The 22,041-nt window shown below is 38.7% G+C and overlaps 1 protein-coding gene across 1 annotated transcript; it reads right to left on the bottom strand.

Annotated features, from left to right (window-relative positions):
- Positions 1 to 8,997: 8,997 nt before the first annotated feature.
- On the bottom strand, positions 8,998 to 10,078 carry LOC118855879 (60S acidic ribosomal protein P0-like). The gene has a single exon (XM_036765912.1). It carries the CDS (start codon positions 10,017 to 10,019, stop codon positions 9,063 to 9,065), a length of 957 nt encoding a protein of 318 aa, XP_036621807.1. The 5' UTR covers positions 10,020 to 10,078; the 3' UTR covers positions 8,998 to 9,062.
- Between the last annotated feature and the right edge of the window lie 11,963 nt (positions 10,079 to 22,041).

Below are 22,041 nucleotides of genomic sequence, written 5' to 3'. Positions count from 1 at the left end.
TATATGTAAAGTGCATTGCGAATCTTAAAGTGCTATATAAATGTCAGTTATCATTATTATTATTGGTGTTGTTAAATATGTCTTATGCTTTTATTCATGAAGTTTTTTATATCTGGAATACCCTTCACAAGTCCATCTATTACATTTTTATCCATCATTTACAATTCAACTCAAAAGTATTCTCCTCTAGAAATCTTCCCCTAGTTGGTAATGCCCTTTTCCTCCTCAAACCTCACAAAAATGTGCCATATCTCCCCATTGGTCTATAATCTGTATGCCCCATTGTAATAGTAATTAAGGTGGGACTTTTTGCTGGTGACCTTTAATGATTCTGGCCTCTGTTTGAATGGGGCAGATAAAGTGGGATGTTTGTGTATTTCTTAGCACTGAGACAATTGGGAGCCATTGATTTGTACCTGATGTGAAATTGGGGGTGGGGAACTTCTCCACGCCCAGCCTGGGTGAGGTCAGGGCCCTCCAGCCCTGAACAGGATATATAAGCACAAAGGTTAGCTTTGTTGTTCTCACTTGGAGCTCTGAGCCACAGGAGGAGTGGTGCGTGACTCTGGGCCAGCCCTTATAATGAGCTCCCCAGCTGTACACCCAGATGTTGAATTGTATTTGGGCTGTAATTCAGGGTGCTGGTTTTTTCCCCTGAACTAAGCAAATGTTATTTGTATGCTGGATTAAAGTAAAAATGTTAACTCCTTAACACTGCTTTCCTTAAGTAAAGCAGATCAAAAGGACCTGTGTTGGTAGCTTTCTGGGTGCTGGTTGTTGGTAGATCTTATACCCCCCACATACACCCATCTAAATTTTATATCTCTTCCAACTCCCAGGACAGTGCTTTACCAACAATAGCCATTTAACGAATGTTTGTTGAATTGAACTAGTTGATTTAAATATTTGTTAATTGAAATGCTGAAAATGAGTAAGTTAATAATTTCCTCATTCAATAAGGGTGGCATATTCCAGCATTTGCTGTTGCTCCCAGAACTAAGTGTAATATTAATTAATAACTAAGTGTAATATTAATTAATAACTAAGTGTAATATTAATATGAGTGTAATAGACCCATACATGACTTTAAAAATTAAGCAGTGAGTGCTATAATGAAATGAAATCAAATTTTAGACTTGGATGGGGAAGAGAGAAAGTGATTTAATAGATAAGACCATATATGTGGGTGTCCTCCTAAAACCAAATTCTAAAAAATAATGGTACCTTTAAGACCAAGAAGTAGAATAAATGAGATCCAAAGTTGGCAGACTAATTATAAGATAAAATGATCTTAGTAATTGGATAAGGATTGAAGCTTTTATCTCTTTGGGGGCTCCCACAGAACGTAGCACAGTGTTTGGATAGAGAGCAAGAGATCAATAAATACACTACGAACAATTGGTTGTTGATTGATTCTTCCAGTATGGAAAGTTGATGAACCTAAAGGCACCACCCAAGACTTAATCTGCCTGAGGAACTCAATTCTTCTTTCCTTCAAAAGGTTTTAAGTGATACTTCATTTAAGCAAAAGTCTAAAACCTATCTCCCTTTGGCTTCCTTCAAAAATAAGTTTTTTCGCTTGCCCTATGTGTGTTATTATAACAAATAAAAACATTTGAAAAAACCCTGTTGAGCCTTTTCCTTTAGATAAGTGCCCTGCTACTAGAGCATATGACATCATATTTGGCCCTCACCCTTGGAAACAAAGCTGAATGAAAAATGACAAGTTCTGGTAGCCACGTCATAACAGAAGATGAAGTTTAAAACAAGACTGACAAAATAAACTTTGAGGAAGCTGACTATTTTTTAAATTATACATTTATCATGACAGTCTTCGGGGTTAATCTCTGGCACCAGTACAAGGATGGATGAGGTAATATTTCCACATGTTGAGGATAAGATAACCAAAGTGGGGGGAGAAAACTCATTTCCAGGCTAGTGTACTAGGAGGATTATATGCCTCACGTCTGGGAACAGTAGGATGACTTGGGAAATAAGTGACCATCATAAATTGAGAAGATTCTAAAAGATGATGGCGATGGACTTTAAAGCTTCTATACTCTGTGAATCCTAGGGAATAGGGTCAGTTGAAGAGGTGGCAGGATAAGGCCTAGGTTCCAACATAGTGAGCGGATTAGCTACAGAACTCCATTCTAACCATTCATTTATAAGTGTTGGTAGTTAAAACTTCCATTGTGAATCAACTTTTTAATGGTAAAGCCAGCTTAATGCTGTTTGAATGTACATTGCAGTGTGGGAGATCGGAACATGGATCTTCCCAGTGCTAGCCAGCTGGTCTTACTATTAGGAAAATGATCAGAGGACTCGTTTTTGCCCGCTTTGTTGTATCTTGTGGCTTTAGGGAGGGGAAAAACAGGACTGCAAGGGATGTGTTGACTGAAATGCCCTATTAATTTTGTGTCTCTTTTGTGAAAGCACTTTTAAAGTATGCCAAGATATTTTTAAGTGTTTCAACAAAATGTTCCTGCGACAACAGAGACTGAGGGTACATTTTCACAATCTCAATAAAAATATCATAGTAATTTACAGGCTTGGGCCCAACGCTCATTTTTTGATATGATCGTAGATACCCTCATGCTTTAAGTTTGCCGCTTTCAAGTCAGAACAAATAGGACTGCAAATTGCCCTTAGATTTTTAAGTCTTGGGAGCCAGAAGAGTTGGAGTTTTATGGAATTCCTTCCTCTTTTGAGCTCCCTTCCTTTCCCAGCTGAGGAGATCCTGGATTTACTGACTGTGAGGTCTTATAGCAGAAAAAGAAGGCATATTTGTTCTTTAGCCTGGCATGGATCTTCAAATGGCATTGGGAGCCATTTTTGGCTGAGAAGAAACACTTGTTTGTGTTTCAGTCTTGGACATGTGTCCACAAGTTTTCGCCAATGGCTCATTTTGTGAATCTAAACAAATAAGTGCACTTCTAAGAAATTGCTGAGGTTTAGTCTGCTACACCCTCCCAAATTTCATTTGCCAGATGCAAACAACAGCACATCTCTTTGCTACTTAAGGCTATTTAGAATCATTGTATGAATTAAGAACATTGAGATCCCAGTTTTTTATTCATCTGTCTGCAAATATATGTGACTTGGTCTTTGCTCATTGAAGTGTTTAAGAGATAGAATATGACCAATAGAAACTCCACCTCTGTTACCTGCCTGCCCCCTTTCCTGGTACTGACCTTTGTATACATGGGTAAAGGGTCCCAGAAAAAAAAATGGAATGGGTCCAACACCAAAGCTGACTATGCCCTAGCCCGCATCCACTTGTTTCATTAGACTAAGAGGATGAGAGAGAAAGAAAAGGAGATGGCAAGAATAAAATAGGCCAAAAAGAGGAGAGAAAAGCAATGAATGGAGAGAAATAAAGGAGAGAAGGGACGGTTAGGTGGGAAATTTTTGGACAATTTGTATATACTAAGAAGTGTGTGTGTGTGTGTGTGTGTGTGTGTGTGTGTGAAGGGGTGTTGGAATTATGGCCACCAATATCAATACTAGCATAAATTTCTTTAGTGAGAATTATTATCTCACTCTTAAATGAGATAATAATTGTAAAGGGCTTAGTACAGTGCCCAGCACACAGTAAGTGCTCTATAAATGACAGCTATTAAATGTTAGCTGATGCTTTAAGGTTTCCAAACTGCTTTCTTCAAAACAGTCCTGTGAGCTAGGTAGGGTAAATACTATTAAGTATTAATTCCATTTTACACATTGGAAAGCTAAGGCTCTTAGAGATTATATAACTTGCGCATGGGAAGGGAATAGGCATTTTTTAATATAGCACCTAATATGTGCCAGGCACTGTACCAAACACTCTTAATAAATTTCTCATTTGATGATGTATCTGAAGTAGTATTTGAACTCAGTTCTCCTGAATCTCACTCCAGCATTGGGTACATTCCACTATACTGGCTCTGTATAGCATTCTCTCCCTTATCTCACCTTTCTTATTTCCTTGTATGTGTCTCCACCCCCAAAATAACCCAAACTGCTTTGCATAGTCACTCTTTGATGCAGATTGTAATGCTGCAGTTTCTTCTAGGGTCAGAGTACCTATCTCAGCTTAAGAGTCATTGCTGTTCTGGAGCAGTCAGGGCAACTTAAGCGAGAAGTCTTGCTCAGGAAGATCATATTGATTTTCAACTCATGACGTCACAGGGAAGTAGGCACCAATCATGGACAGTTTTTATCTTGTAAGCTTCCAAGAAGAGAAGATCTAGCTGATCTTAATTCCATAAATGATTCAGGAGAGTGCTAGAAAAGAGGCAAGATAGGAGTATGGGGGTACAACATAGGAGGAAGGCACTTGGCCAGGAAATTGATAGCCCCTTAGACAAGGGAAGACTAAACCAGAAAGTGAGATTTATTCCAGAGTATAATAACAGGATGAGGAATTTGTATTTTATTTTGAAGGAAATTTTTGACCAGGGGAGGATTTGATCAAACCTACATATTAGAAATATTACTTTGGCCGTAGTGTAAAGGATGAATTAGGGAGGGGAAAGGATGGAAGCAGGGAGAGCAGTTAGGAGGTCATTACAATACTCTTAGGCAAGAAGTAATGACAGAACAAACAAGAGTAGTAGCAGTGGAAGTGGGAAGGTGGGGATGATTTTGAAAGATATTTCTAATTCAGTAGCCATCAGACCTGGAAACTCTTTGCACGTAGAGTCTGAGGAAGAGGGAAGAGTCAAAGAAGACTCAAAGATTTTGTATTATAGTTATTCATCTATTTATCTCATCACCAACTCCTAGGTTGGAAGTTTCATGAGGATAAGAACTACATTTCTTTTATCTTTATATCTCTCCGAGTACCTGTCATTAAGTTTTGAACATGGGTGATATTTAGAGTATGCTTGTTTAAATGAATTGATTATCTATAGGCGATAGGTCAAGAATCTGTGATTTTAATTGCATGGAAATCCCCTCTGCCAAAGCCAGTGGTAAACCTGTCCGTATGTTAGCAGGTAAACTCTAGGGAGCTACCTGAGGAACATAGAGGTCAAGTGACTTATTGAAGGCCACACAGTTAATAAGTCACAAGAAGGATTTGAATCCATATCTACTTAAATCCAAGTATAGAACTCTATTTACTATGCCATTCTTGGAAGAAATTAAAGGATCGTTAATGTTAAAGATTATTACAGTAGGGCCAGAAATTTCATGACAAGAATGATTCAAGAACCTAAAATATATTAGGATATATTTTAACTAAATATATTTGTTATAAGGAATCATATTAATACACAAATGTTTTCTCACAGGTCATTGGCAGGTATTTTTCCTTCCAATTTTGGCGATTTTTTTCATTTAATTTACTGGAATTGTTAATGTGCATTCATGAGTCATATTAATCCTTTTGTAAAAATGGCACCACCAAAGAATCTTATATATGGTTTTCTGGTGAGGACTAAACCATATTAAAAGTTAATTATGATATTGATGGATATTAATATTTCCTATTTAGTCTGTTGATTTACAGTAGCATTATTTCAGATTATTGGCAAGAGAAGATTTTTGAGAATGAGATGTTAAGTGTTCAAATTCCCAATTATCTTGCATCCTTCTAAGGCTCGTCTTGAGAAAAAAAATTATCTCGGAAATTGAGAGGTACCATGGCATGTGGTTCTATTATTAACCCTCTTTTATAGTTGAAGAAACTGAGACTAACAGAAGTAACTGACTTGATATGAGAATCATGAAAATAGTAAGTATCTGAAGCTGGATTTGAATTAAGGTCTTTCAGACACCAAACCCAGTGTTCAATCCTCTGCACAATATAGCTGTCTCTAGGCTAACTGTGTGATCCTGGGAAAGTCACTCAATCTCTCTTGGACTTAGTTTTCTCATCTACAAAATAAGGAGATTAGACTTGATGCCCTCCAAGATCCCTTCCAGCTCTAAATCATCTATGTTTTATCTTTTCTTCTGCTTTTATATTAATTTTTATCTTTATTCTAAAATGTTAATGGTCTGTGCACAAGACCACTGATTTGAGAGCATATGAGTAATAAGTCATTTTCTGACTGCTAAAACATAATTTTGTTTTTTGTTATGTTATTTATCCTTTGACATGCCTACCACTTCTGCATTCTTGTCTCAAAGAAAGTCTGCATGATGCATAGCCAAAGGTTGTCTGTGCAGTACACAAATTTGGATCCCTAGTTTCATATTCTTGAATCATCTTTTCCAACATAGTTTTCTGTCCTGCCAAGTCTACCTTAGAACTAAAGCTAACAAGTATTAAAGGATATGCTGATTTAATATGAAGGGTCCTATCTACTCTTTCATACATTTTTTCAACCTTTTCTTTTCCAAATCCTTTTTGAGCTCTTCCATGGCCTGAGAGCAATTCATATTTTTCTTGGAGGCTTTTGATGAAGTCTCTTTGACTTTGTTGACTTCTTCTGGCTGTATGTTTTGGTCTTCTTTGTCACCAAAAAAAGATTCCAAAGTCTGAGTCTGAATCTGAGACTGTTTTTGCTGCCTGTTCATGTTCCCAGCCAACTACTTGACCCTTGAGCTTTTTGTCGGGGTACAACTGCTTTTAGAGTAGAGAGTACTTTGTCCCAAGCTTGAGGGGCTGCGCTGCCATTTTCAGAGCGACTTCTACCCAGCAAGGTCTGCCACACCAGGGCTCCTTCTCCCCCAAGAACCGCCAACCAGGATTGCAACCCAGATCTAGGCAGGGCAAAGCCAGCTTTGCACTCCCGCTCTAATCTGCTGCTTAATTCCTCCTACCAGGTGGGCCTGGAGCCAGAGGTAACTGCAGCTGTAGCTCTGGAAGCAGCCTCAGAGCTGCACCACCTCTGCTGCCCCTGGGTTGGTGGCCGATCGCGCATTCCTTTCACTCTGTCCCAGCAGCTTTTCCCACTAACCTTCTTTGTTGTCTTTGGCATTTGTAGGTTGAGAAGTCTGGTAACTGCCACAGCTCACTGATTCAGGGCACTACGCCTGTTCCACCCGGAGCGGCCCATACTGGGCTCTGCTCCGCTCCGCTCCCAACTCCATGTGATAGACCCTTCCCAGCAACCATCCAGGCTGTCCTGGGCTGGAGCCCTGCTTCCCTTTGCTATTTTGTGGGTTCTGCAGCTCTAGAATTTGTTCAGAGCCATTTTTTATAGGTGTTTGGAGGGTCCTGGGGGCGGGGCTTAAGCAAGTCCCTGCTTTCCAGCTGCCATCTTTTCAAACTTTTCTTTCTTTGAAATAGATATTGATGTACAGTGTACTTCTTTTTAGGGTGATCTTTCTTTGCAAATACTTATCATGACCATTGCAGTATGAGATGACTAAATGTCCCATGAGGTAATGTTTCTTGGTGCCTTTGCATGCATAGTGAAACTAACTCCACTAACAATTTTATTTGCCACTCCATTTAGGAGAACTTGTGGGCAAGCCTTGCATTTATCTAGGGATTTTTTTTAAATAAGGCCCATGATTTCACTGGTAAAGGGCCTTCTCAGTGTGGCAACTCCCTCTACCAATGCACATTGGTGTTTGTTCTATAATTAAAAATTTAGAAAGTTGTCTGGGCTATTGAAAAGTAAGGGACTTGCTTAGGGTCACACAACCAATGTGTGTCTGGGTGGGGCTTGAATTCAGGTCTTTCCATCTCCAGGAACAGCTCTCAATTCACTTCACCCAGTCTGACTCTCTGAGTGTGGAATATAGACAAAGTCAAAATAAAATAATGGCTACACTCACACTGGTTACATTCTACTGTATTACTGTATAAAGTGCTTTCCTCACAACAGCTCAGGAAGGAAGGTCGATCAGTAATCTCTAAGTTCACTTCCATCTCTAATATTCTTTGAACGGCTTTATGATATAGAAAGAGACTCAAAAGACTTGGGCTCTAGTTCAAGCTCTAGAACTATCATGCTATGTAACAACAAACAAGAAATGTAAACTCTTTGGGTGTGTTTCCTCATTTGTAATTGGGTAGTAGTGATAAATTTCTAAGGGTGAGTCAAGTCAATGAGAATTTATTATTTACCATGTGCCATGTGCTGTGCTTAGTGTTGAGAGTACAAACAGAAGGAGAAAGCAGAAACCACTCACTCCCTGCAAGTGGTTTACATTCTAATGAGAAAAGACAACACACGAAAGAAGGTGAAAAGGGCTTGAGGCACTGGCCTGGGCCTCCTCCTTAAAATGGAGGTGCTGGGAGGAAACAGCTAATCACAAGGGGAAACCATATGGGGAAAAGGGTATTTCCAGTGTATAGAGTACAAAAGCAAAGTGAGCTTCCTGCTACAAATAAAAATATTGCAAAGTATTTTATAGGTGAGAAAACTGTGTCCTGGGGAGCTTGTGTCTTGCCTACAGTACATAGCTAGGGAGCATTAGGTTTTTTAACTACAAGAACAGAACTTCTCCTATTTTGCCATATTACCTATTTGCAGCTATACAACTATAGGATTGAAATATTTATACACTTACTGTTGTCGTTTGTCCTTTGTTCTTGAAGACCAATGACATCATGAGGGTCATGGCTTGACTTGCATGTAAATTGGATTTAAGTGAGGTAGAGTTGTGTAAAGGCTTCACTCTTGCCTCCAGAGTCATTAAAGTCTAGCAGCAAGACAAAGGTCAAGTATTGGTGATTGCCTGGGATGCACTTATACACTTATTGGATCCAGAATGAGCCTCCTGAAGGAGGAAACCTAGGCCAACCAATGTCTTCTTTCTTCTTCAGGCTGCAATCATAACTCTCCCAGACTTATTATCCAATTTCCCAGAGACCTCTTTACCTTGGACAGACAGTGCAAGACTTTTGTTTGGGATGGGTGAAATATGAAGAAGAAAGTATAACTATTCAACTCCTAGTTTTCTTCTGTCTTTTCTATCTTCTTGGAGGTAGCTAGGTGGTATAGGACCTAGAATCCTGGATTTGGAGTCAGGAAGACCTGAGTGTGAATTTTGTTTCAGGTACTTATTGCTATGAGACCCTCTCACCTGGGGGAAATGATTTTTTTTTTGAGATAAATGAGCACTTTTTATTTCTTTGTTTCACAAATAAACTGGCTGAAATAGTTGTTTCCTGTGGGCTAATCAAATAAACCAAATCCCATATCTTCATCAGATTCCTCCGATTCTTCCTTGGCTTCCACCTTGGCTGGAGCAGCAGCAGCAGGCGCAGCAGCAGCAGCTGGGGCGGCAGCCGCAGGGGCAGCCACTGCAAATGCCGAAGGGTCGGCCAGGAAGGCCTTCACCTTTTCGGCAAGTGGGAAGGTGTACTCAGTCTCCACAGCTACAGCCAAGACCCGCTTGTACCCATTGATGATCGAGTGGGGTACTGATGCAACAGTTGGGTAGCCAATCTGCAGACAGACGCTGGCAACGTTACGGACACCCTCTAAGAACCGAAGGTGCAAAGTTTCCTCCGTGATGTCCAGCACTTCAGGGTTGTAGATGCTGCCATTGTCAAACACCTGCTGAATGATCAGTCCAAAGGAGAATGGGGAGATGTTCAGCATGTTCAACAAGGTGGCCTCGCTGGCACCCACTTTGTCCCCGGTCTTAATCAGCTGCACATCACTCAAGATTTCAATGGTGCCCCTGGAAATCTTGGTGGTGATACCCAGAGCCTGGAAGAAGGAAGTCTTCTCAGGACCCAGGCCAGTGTTCTGGGCTGGCACAGTGACATCATATGGGGCAATGGCACCGGCACGGGCAGCAGCTGGCACCTTATTGGCCAGAAGCATATCCCTAATCTCGGTCAGATCTTCCTTGGTGAACACAAAGCCCACATTCCCCCGAATATGAGGCAGTAGTTTCTCCAGGGCAGGGTTGTTCTCCAGATGCCCACGAATGGCTTTGCGCATCATGGTGTTTTTTCCCATCAATACCACGGCCTTCCCACGGAGGGACATTCGGATCTGCTGCATCTGCTTGGAGCCCACATTGTCTGCTCCCACAATGAAGCATTTTGGATAATCATCCAAAAGTTGGATGAACTTGAGGAAGTAATTGGATTTCCAGGTAGCCCTGTCTTCCCTGGGCATCTCGAAGGTGCTTCAGGGATTGCCACGCGGGGTTTAAAGACGATGTCACTCGCACAAGGACGCCTGGCGAGAGAGCGGGAAATGATTTTTAATAACCGATTATTTGGGGAGATCCAGAGTCCCCCTTTTTTCTAAAGTCCTCATTTCAAAAACTCAGTCTCTGAAGGGTGAACTAACTTCCTCCAGTATCAGACCCCACCTAACCTTACAGGGAATCTCTAAGCTAATCTAATATTTCACTAAATCAAGCTTAGGTGGAAGTAGATTCTTTGTCTAGATTGGCCAAGGCTGGGGGTTGGTCTAGGTATACAGATAGTGTCTCTGTGACATGATGTCACGCTTAGCCCCTCATTGTAATATTCATTCTCTCATTAATTGTTGGCCAATCAGAGTTGATTGCCACCCTCAGGAATACCCCTCTTCCAAGGGCATATAAGCTGTGAATCCACTGCCATGATTATCTTTGCATTTGAGAGTGCCGCTGACCTCTTTTTATTAAAATGCTGGTATTACTAGTAAAATGATTATTTCCCCAGAAATTATGGCTTTCAAACTTTTTAAACACCGCATACCCCCTTCCAGTAAATTAATCTTTCTCAGTTTCAGTTTCCTCATCTGTAAAATGGAGATAAAAATAACATTATTTCACAGAGTTGCTGTGACGATCGAAGAAGACAACACATATAAAGCACTCTGCAGACCTTAAAGTGTTATATAAAGGTTAACTGTCATCATTATCAATGAAAATGATAGGAGGGATCACAGAGGGAATTGAAACCTAGTGCAAGTGAAGCAAATATAAAGGACCTTCTTTAATGAGATCAGGTCATCTGGCCTAGAGAACTGCAACCCAATGTGCTAAAATAACCTGTAGTTATGAAAACTTTAGATGATCTTTGAATCATGGGAAATGGTAGCAGTACCACAGGACTGGGGGAAGTGGACAGTTCATTTGTTGTTCAGCTTGATGGCAATTCCTTAGAAAATTATACCATGAATTATTAAAGGGATTGCTTTTGCATATTTAGTAAGCAAAGTGGTGATCATTACAGCATGGATTTGTGGGGAAGTAGACAGTAGCTGGAGGGACAACATTTAGCAGTTTTCTTCTTTGGAAAGAATGAATGCTTTTGAGGAAGGGGATTGGGTTTTATTGCTGAGACATCAGAAAGGATACCCCTAAGCTGACATAGAACTCTTGTCATTTCCGTGGTGTTCCTTGTTCATTCACCCCCAGGTAGGGCTAGAATGTAAGCTCCTGGAGGGCAGGAGCCCTTTCATTTTTGTCTTTGTATCCCCACTGCTTAGCACCTAATAAACACTTCATCCATGTTTGCTGAGAGAGGTTATTGCAATGATTACTAAAATATTAGAATTGATAATAGCTCAAAATACAGGATGGCTTCTATATCATCTTTAGGAAAGGGAAATGTATTTTTATTCTTGCATAACATATTTAACTGTAATCAAACATACCCCACAATAAACTAAAACTGATGATTAATTATCATGCATGCAACTGAAATTACTGGTAGTCTCTGGTCATTTGGTCAATTTCTTTTTCTAAGATTGAGTTATTTAAATATTCTATTTCTTCTTTTGTTAATCTGAGTAATTTATATTTTTGTATATATTCATCCATTTCAAATTTATTGGCATATAATTGGGCAAAATAGCTCCTAACAATTGTTTTAATTTTTTCTTAATTCTTAATTTCATTTTTGATGCTAATAATTTGATTTTCTTCTTTTCTTTTTAAAATCAAATTATCCAGTGATTTATCTATCTTATTTTTTTCCCATAAAACCAGCTTCTAATTTTATTTATTAGTTCAATGTTTGTCTCTGGGCATTTGGAGAACTGTTACCCAATTTAAATGAAGTCCCAAAATTCAAGATTCCAAGGGATAATCCTAGGTGTTTTCTAACCAAACCTGCTTCTCTTTATTTTGATCACATAGAGATTATGGCTTAATAGTAATTAAAAACAGCAGCCATTACTAAGTAGCTAGTGGCCAGGCACCAAAATAATCTTGGCAGGTTGTGGTCTATTCACAGTAATTTGGCACATATGATCACCAAAACTTCAGCTTGCTCCTGATGCTTCGGATTAAACTATCAAGGCCTAGATTGTACATCTGGCCTCACTTGGTGGATTTCAAACTTGCCAAAATTATACCTTAAATGTATCTTGTTAACCATAGTTCAAAATAACCATGTCACTAAATCATATTTTTTTTTGGAGGGAGGAGAAATGCTCCTAGAAATGGTATACACCTATGCACACTTCTATGTTTGTTGTCAAACCACATGGAAAAAAACAAATATAATCATGAAAAATCTGTATTTCTTGCCATCAGCTCAGTTACAAAGTTGTTTCGTGCAAGTCTTGATTCTATTACTGAAGGGAAGATGGAGCATCATGTGACCATACTGTCATAATCTTTTGCCAGCTGCAAACCTCATCACAGTTCCTGTAAAGTACATTTCCACAGATCAAGTTACTGCCAAGGAAGACTTTAACAGTCTTCTACCCTGCTTTCAACCAACAACAATTAGTATTAGCAAATGGTCCAGGCCACTGCCTGGAATTACATATGATTTCTATTCGAAAAAAGACAAACTTTTACTCAAACCAGACCCATGAGCTGAACACATGAGCTCCATCCCTAGACATAATGAAGTTGAAGCAGTTTCTATCATTCATTTAAATAAATAAATAAAAAAATCACTCTCACATTTGAAATTAAGTTGGCCATTTTCCCTTGTCTAGCCTAGCCATCTGGTAAGGGGGACTTTGGCAGTGCTGATGTTTAGGCCTGAAGTTACTTTAAAAAAAAACATCATCCTTTTGTCTTTTTTGTACCTTATTATACTAATATGGCCAAAATTCATCTTAACTTTCAGGCAGCAATGACTGCTTTGGGTTTTGTTTTTTAAGAAGGAAAAAAGATAGCACATTTGGCATCCAACTTTCTCTGTTCCCTTCTTAATATATTTTACAGTTAAAATTTGCTTTTTCCGTGTTTGTGGATCAGAAAAGCAGACACATGCTTTAGGTCATTAAGTCTCATTGTAAAAATGAAAAGACACAAAGAGCTTATTCTCATGCATGCCCTCAATTCTTTGAGCTGCTTTATTTGTCAGAGTGAGGTAAGGTCAGACTGCAGTTTCCTTACCATATGCCTCATGGGTTCATGACCCTGAAAGGAGTGGATGTTCAGGGATTTTATTCTTCTCAAATAAAATAAAACTTCAAAACCAGCTCCTCTTTCTAGTTGCTATTACTGGTTAATATACTAAATATTTTCTTCATGTATTAAGTTAAAGGCATCAGTCAATAAATAGTCTTCATATTTATTATAACAAACCCATCTTATCACTAGGGCTCAATTTCAATGCTCAGATGGATCCATGATTTCATTTGTGTGGGAAATATTTAAATCAGTTCATATCACAGCCCATCCATGCCTTCTTATCCTGTGCTATTCTTGTACATATCATTCCACAAGTCTTCTATAGAGAAAACAAGAGTATTTTTTATGTTTTTCTTACTATCTTGACTGTACAAATTTGGACTCAGGCTGACCATGCATAGTCTTTCATTTTTGCTCCATGATTGGCACACTTCCTTTTCTGATAATACTTGCTTTTAATTATGTCTTTTGTTCCTCTCATTGTGTGTAATTTGTTATTGAAATTTATACATGTTATAATTATTCAAGATTTTAAGACAGATTCAATTTATTCCAAACTTTTTTTTGGAGTTGCAAACTTGCTAAAAAGCAGTAAGTATGAACATTTACATATGTAAAGATCAGGATAAAGGGGATTACATAAGAAGACATAAATAAGATTATATGCAACTTTTTCAAAAAGTATACATTCAATTTATTACTTTAGTTCTAAAGCTTTCTCATATGTTAGCTTATGTACCATCTTCTGATTACTTTTGTGTATTTTCTTTTTTTAAAAATTAATTGTTTTCATTTAATAAACATTTCTTTTCCTTCCCTCTACTTCTCCCATACTCCACGGGGAGGGAGGAGAGGGGAAAGAAAATCCTTCTAACAAATGTGCATAGTTAAGCAAAATGAATTCCATCATGGCTGTGTCCAATAACATATGTCTCATTTTGTACCTTGAGTCCATCAGTTCTCCATCAGAAGGTGGGTAGCACATTTCATTATTGGTCCTCTGGAATCCTAGTTAAACGTGTGTGTGTGTGTGTGTGTGTGTATATATATATATATATATGCATATATATGTATATATATATATGCGTATATATGTATATGTATATATGTGTGTGTGTATATATATATATATATACACACACACATCATCGGTGTTCCATTCTTCCCTTTTTGGCATTACTATACTCTCCCTGCCCCCTAAAATCCTCCCTTTTAACAAGTCAGCATAATCAATTAACACAAATTCATACATTACCATGTCAAGAATGTGTCTCACCCTGCGTCCCTAATCCCACACCTCACTGTCAATAACTGAAAAGCATTATTAGTCATTAGTCTCCTAGAAATGCTGATCATAATCCTTGTCTTTCAAAATTATTTCAGTTTTCAGTACTTACTGTATGTATTGTTCTGGTTCTGCTCACCGGACTTCATCAGTTCATACAAGGCTACCCAGGTTTCTCTGCATGTATCCATTACAATCATACACTAAAATTTGTTCAACCATTCTCCAATTGTTGGCCATTGCTTTAGTTTCCACAACAAAAAATTGTAAACATGATTATTTTTGTACATTAGGGTCCTTTCTCTCTTTCTATTATCTTTTAGAGGGTATTTAACTAGTGGTATCAGTGGGGTAAAGGAGATGAGGAAAGGCTTCTTATAGAAGATGGAATTTTAGTCAAGACTTGAAGGAAAGCAGGGGAAGCAAGGAAGTGGAGATGAGGAAGGAGAGAATTCCAGGCTTGGGGGAGAGGGGAGACAATGAAAATGCCCAGAGACAGGAGATGAAATGTCTTATGCGGGAATTGCAAGGAGGACAGTATCACTGCATTGCAAAGTACTTGGAGTAACGTTTAAGGTGCCTGGAAATGTAGGAAGCGGAAAAGTTATGAAGGGCTCTGAATACTAAGTAGAAAATTTTGCATTTGATCTCTAGTTATCCTGATGAAAATCTTGTCACTGGACCCAGATGACTCTGGAGGAGAAAGTGAGGCTGACGACCTTGCACAGCGCTCCTTCACTCCAATCAAAGTCAACTGCAAGTCATGTCATCATTTCCCTGATTCCATGGTCCTCTTTGAAAATGAAGAACAAACACAACAACAACAACAATAACAAGAGGTAAGCCACTGGAATTTATTGTATAGTGTGGTTGTGTGGTCAGATCTGCCCTTTGGGGTGATCGCTTTGATTGCTGAGTGGAGAATAGTTTGGAGTGGGAAGAGACTTGAGACAAACCACTAGGGTATTGCAATAATCTAGGCATGAGATGATGAGCATTGCATTTGGGTGTAGGCAAGTGGCAGAGGAGAGAAGGGGGAATGTATGAGGGATGTTATGAAGGTAAAACAAGAGGTTTGGCAACAGATTGGATATGGGAAGTGAAAGCGATTGAGGAGTTGAGGACGGTGCCTAGGTTGGGAGCCTGGGTGAACTTGAAGATGGTGGTATTCTTTAAAGTAATGGGGGCATTTGGAAGTGGAAGGGTTTTGGGGAAAGATGACTTCAGTTTTGGATATGTTGAGTTTAAAGTGTCTACAAGACATAGTTTGAGATGGCAAATATACCACAATAGATACCACTCCGAAGGCAATCAGAAAGGTTAGGACTGATAAGTAAAGTAGATCTGAGAATCATCAGTATAGAGATGTAAATTGAATCTCACCATTTCATCAAGCAAAATAGGGAGAAAAGTGAGCCCAGGACAGAGCCCTGGGGGATTCAAGGTTCTGCGGGTTGACTTAGATGAAAATCCAGTTAAAGGAGACTGATGAAGAGCAGTCCCACAGGTAAAAGTTGAACCAGGAGAGAGCAGTGTCATAAAAATCTAGAGAGGAGTGTCTACAAGAAGAGAGGGGTGATTGACCATGTCAAGTGATGTGGAGAGACCAAGAAGGATGATGATTTTTTTAAAAGGGCAATAGATTTGGCAATTAAGAAATCATTGCTAAGTTTGGAGAGAGTTAAATGAGGAGGTCTGAAGCCAGACTGTAGGGAGTAGAAAGTGAGAGAGACGGAAGTGGAGGTACCAATTACAGATGGGATTCTCAAGGAGTTTAGCTGCAAAAAGAAACAAAGATATGGGACAATAGCTAGCAGAGATGGACAGGTCAAGGGAGCGTTTTTTGAGGATAATGGAGACATGAGTATGTTTGGAGGCAGTAGGAAGTATAATAGACAGAGAAAGTCTGAAGATTAGTGAGACTGTAGTGATAATAGAGGGGCAATCTGCTGCAGGAGAGGGGTTAAAATGGGATCACTTTGCACTTAAGGGTGTTGGCCTCGGCGAGGAGAAGGGTCATCTCTTTCTATCAGAAAAGAATGAAGAAGATGATGACAAGAAGGCATCTAGGTGACATGAGAGGAAAAGAAGGAGAAGGAGGATGAGGAGAAAGAGTATGAGGAGGAGGAGGAGAGAAGAGGGAGTTCTTGATGAATGACTCCAATTTATTCAGTGAAATATGAGGCAAAGTTTTCACCTGAGAAAGTGGGGATACAGAGAGCCATGGAAAATTCGAGAAGGATGTAGAATGTAAGTAGTTCATCATAATTTCATGTCTTTTAGTTGCTCAAATGTATTCGCCTTTCTGTGTTTCTACTGAATCTTATGTTTATATTTCAAAGTTTCTCGTAAATCCTTATCTTTTCAATGGGAATCCTTGACAGTCTTCTATTCCACTGAAAATCCGTTTTCCCTCTCAGTATTTCAGGGCAAGTTATTCTTGATGACAATACTTTTTATTTTGCTTTTTGGAATATTATATTCCAAGATTTTCTTCTTTTTATAATATTTGCTGCCAAGACTTATGTGGACTTGAGTGTCATTCCTTTGTACTTGATTTTTTTTTGCCATAGAGTGAAAATTATTGTTGTTGTTATTGGAGCATCTCCCAAAGATTATAACCTGCATCACTGAGGCAGTTAGGTGGGACAGTGAACAGAGTGCTGCGCATGCAGTTAGGAAGGTTGAGCTCAAATCTGGCCTCAGGTACTCACTAGCTGTGTGACCCTGAGCAGTCACACTGCCTTAGTTTCCTCATCTGGAAAATGGGGGTTGTGAGAATCAAAGGAGATGACATATGCATAGCACATTGTAATCATTAAAGGGCTATATTGTCTAAATGCTACTTATTCTTATTATCAAAGACTGGCCCTACCAGATTCAGAAATCGAACGTCAGTTGCAAATTGTGTCATATTCTTTACAATCTCTGAAAGAGATGTGGCCATAGAAGTTAAGCAAACAAAACTTTTTTTCTGGAATTTCTTGGATCAGAGTGGCCCATGCTTTGTCTACAAACTGCTTGGATCTGGGAGAGGATGTAGGAGTGCAGTTAAGTGTTAGATGTTTTGTTATTTAGTGTTTTATTGCTTTTATTGATTCTCTGCCAAGAGTAAAGCACTTTATGCTATAAAAAAGGATATGATGAATGAGTAGTCCATTCTCTTAAACATTTTATAGTGATGATTCTGTGATTATATTCTCTGAGATTTTGTGATGAGAAGATAGTCCTGCTTGCTGATGCCTTCTTTCTCTTTGACATTTTTAACGAAAAGGATGTAAGTACCTTCTTTGATTCTTTTCATTCTTTTTAGAATTTTCTTCTCTTTGTAGTCTTAAAAGTTGATCCCTGATTAAATTTAAAATTGTTATCTTCATCATGTATTTAATATATAAGTACATATATACTTATGCTCATGTGTATATACACATTATACATAATACAAATGCATGTATGCATATAGCAAATAAACAAATACATGTGCATATGCATACACATATGTGTATGTATATACACACTTACATTATATGGTGGCTCAGCGGATAGAGCACTGGACCTTGAGTCAGGAAGACTTGAGTTCAAATTTGACCTCAGACATTTACTAGTAGTGTGGCCCTGGGCAAGTGACTTAACCTCCATTTGCCTTAAGCCACAGGAGAAGAAAATAGCAAACCACTCCAGTATGTTTGCTAAGAAAACCCCAGGGACAGTACAGTGCATGGGGTCATGAAGAGTTGGACACAACTGAGTGACTGAACAACAACAACATAGTATATACATTTGAAATATACTCACATGCATACATACATGTTTACAGAGTATCCTGTTAAAGCTTCCGGATTAATGATGTCACTCATAACAATGGTTAACATGATTACAAAGTTTTTAAAATATATTACAAAGTATCTTAAATGCATTATGTAATTTATGCCTATGAAATTGAAAGGCCCTCAGAAGATTATCTGGTCCAGTTCTCTGCTCTCAGTTAAATAAAGCATTACAATAATATTTGTCCATTTCACAGCTAATGCAGAGGAGACTCAAAGCATTTAGGGACTCGCACAAAGTCATGTAAAGGCAATGGAATCTAGTACAAAGAGAGCTGGGCTTGTAGTTGGAGATCTTTCAATTAATTTGAATCTTACCTCTGATTCTCAAGAATTTTTTTTCACCACAAACTATGCCCAGAATAAGTGACATGAAATGTATCCTCAGTGATGGAGGTGAGGAGACAGATAAGGGATTTCAGGACATCTGCACAGGGTCACTTCTGGGAGGCTTCCACATGAAAGGAAGGGGGAAAACAGGGTGGAGCAGGGGCAGAACTCACCTCAGTCTTCTATGTCTTTCTATTTTAAATAATTATCCTTCTAACTGAGGGATAAGCTCTCTTTTGCCAATACTGATAAATTAACTATAATTGTCATTAGGATGGACACTCAACTTCAATTTCCTTTGAACATAGTGATCATATTTCCCTACGTGCCCCCCGCCCCAAACTTTCTATTTTTTTGATGTAAACATTACTAGTTCCTTCAATCTATGCTCATTTGGCATCCTGCTTATCTCTTTGTCAGGAGAAATGTAGCAAAAGGGCAACACACACTTGGTCATTTCAAAAAGAAATTTTGGAGAAAGATGACAAAGTTATGCATTTTTATTGCCTCACAAAAGAGCAAACATCATTAGAACTGAAAACAGGGAGTATGGTGCAAAAGCCATCTAAGGCAAATTGTTCCACGAGCATTTATCAAGGAGACTAAAAGGAGATCAATGAACAGATGCAAATAGGTAAATATATCTACGGACTTTTCCATGGTGATCTATTCTCTTCAACAACTAAGGGACCATTACATTTAGATACAATCATGCCAAGAGCAAAAGCACTATATGGGGAAATAGCAATGATACTTAAGAAGATTAAGTTGGGGAAAGATGCTGAACCCAACCAAATGTGTACAGTGTTCCAGATATCCAGATATCCTTCTAAGGGACAACATATTCAAATCCTTTCTAAGATGTCATACCCAGAAGTAGACACAATACGCTAGATATTGTCTAACCAAAACAAAGTACAGTTCAACCATTATTTCCTTCATTTGGGACATTGTATTTTCCACTAATTAATGCTTCCAGCATGGAGCACTCTGAGATAGGTAGAACATGGTGACTCCTATTAAGATCCTCTGATAGTATCAGCAAGCCAAACATATTGATGTTGTGTAGCAGAAGCTTTAGCATGCATGTCTGTGAACTGTTTAGACTATACAGGGAATGACATTGATATAAATTATTTGTTTACTTGATCAATTGGTTTGATGTGAGCTGGGTAAATCTGAGTGGGGAAAAAAGATATTTTTGGTGCCTATAAAAAATAATATACTTAGGAACTTCCTGCCGTGAAAAACATCCATTAGGTTGTGTTTTCATATCTTTAAATTCAATTTGTATAGTTTTCTGCTTCTTTATATGCCTTTGAGTCTCTGAAAAACTTGGTTCATTCAGAAATATACAGTAATGGGATAGCAAAATTAGCTAGGGGTGCGTATTTCCCATAGCTCTCATTAAAGAGATCCTGTATTATCCCAAGGTTTGATGCAACTAATATCACATCATCCATAGACAGGAACATTACCATTTGTAGAAAGTCTTTTGCCTTTGGGCTTTGTGAAGGACATTTAACTGGGACATGGTAAGCCCCTTCTTGTTTCATGCCCCAGTTGATAAGCAGGCATATGACACGACATCAAATAGACAGTCTACTGTGTAGACATAGCTGGGACAAACACATCATATGGAAAAGGAGGGAAGTAAGAATAGTGGGGAGAACTGTAAGAAACAGTGTATGGGGGGTGGGGCAATAAATGAGCAGAAGAGTCTTGATATGTTCTGTTGTTCCAAATCTGTAGGCAATACTGCTTTAACTTAGCTTTGTCTACTCTAGCGAGGAGAAAGTCTATTCTTCTGTTAGCATCATTGTTGCAGATGGTTAAAAAAGAATTGTGTCAGGGAAATTGTTTAGGGAAATACTTTTCTTTGGATGTCTGTCTCAGGAGTTTTGGAGGAGGGATATAAATTACATATAATGAAGTAAACATGTGTATAAGACTAATAAACATTTGAGTACTTACACCACATACAAGCAAATAAGTATATATACTTTTGGAGTGTTGAGTGAACGGGTGATCAGGGAAACTGTATTGAGGCAACGTGAGGCCAGAGGGATCGGATAGCTTCATGGCCAATGTAGAATCTTAAGACTTCTCTGAATGAAGGAAAATGGCTTCTTTTGGGCAGAAAGGTCAAGATTTTTTTTCTCAGATCAATTATAAGTTATCCTGAAATATTTAGGCTTTTCCCAAATATCCCTTTCTCTTCCACCTCTCTTAAACTATAGGTAAATTGATGTACCACATGAATTTTGTAAATACAATCAAATCACCTGCATTACTTCAGGATACCTGGCTAAGAATGGTAGGTAGGCACAGCTAGTTTCATTTTTACATGTGGTAGACAGGGGCCATCTTGCTTTTTTCTATTCCTCCTAATAAAATACTGACATTTGCAGTAATTTGGTTGGACATTCAACATGATGGAAAATCCCAAGTGCAGGTTGACGACCACCCTTGCGGAATGTTCCCAGTGGCACATCATGTCTAGCTCCATTCAACATACCTATAGTTAGTGATCAGTTGCTAGGCTAATGCGGTTCCCAGAAGAGCATCATGGCCTCTAAGAGCATTTATATCACCACCCACATCCTGGCATAGGGCTCACTGGCATGCTCCTTCTTTGTGAATTAAGCACAGAGTGTAAACTTAATCTGCTGTATACACAATGACACATTCTTGGAGCATGGCTGTCTAGACCATTTCCTTAAAACTATGGCTCAAGGGTCTTTTTATGGAGCAATTATTAGAATGAAAATCCAGTGCAGTGACTTTTTCAAGAGACACTCTACCCACTCTGACAGTGACTTTTCAAGTAGTCTTCTTCCAACAGATTAATGTAGTTATAAATGTGACTATTTATATTAGCTTAAAAGGGATTTCCCTTTCACCTGTGCTTTCCTTGGATTCTCTTACAGGGATGGGGAACCTGCAGCCTTGAGGCCACATGTGCCCCTCTAAGTCCTCAAGCATGGCCCTTTGACTGAATCCAAACTTCACAAAACAAATCCCCTTAATAAAAGGATCCTCTTAATAAATCCCCTTATTAACAAATCCCCTTAGTAAAAGGATTTGTTCTGTGAAGTTTGGATTTGGTCAAAGGGCCACACTTGAGGACCTAGAGGGCCACATGTGGCTTTGAGGCTACAGATTTACCACCCCTAGCAATTATCTGTTCACTCTTCAGTAAAGATGTGGTTTAAATCATTTGACAGTATCAAAGGTGAGTGTGTGCTTTGAGGTATTTTGAATAAATCTGAATATTTGAAATGAGACTTTACTCTGCATTCATGAAACCATGAATGGCCCTATCATTTTTACAAATTCAGAGAACTTAACCTCTAACCTGAAAAACAGAATAACATGTGTAGA

Source organism: Trichosurus vulpecula, chromosome 7, assembly GCF_011100635.1.
Source record: "Trichosurus vulpecula isolate mTriVul1 chromosome 7, mTriVul1.pri, whole genome shotgun sequence".
Lineage (NCBI taxonomy): Eukaryota > Metazoa > Chordata > Mammalia > Diprotodontia > Phalangeridae > Trichosurus > Trichosurus vulpecula.
The sequence above is the reverse complement of the archived record's forward strand: the minus strand, read 5'-3'. Positions and strand labels throughout refer to the sequence as shown.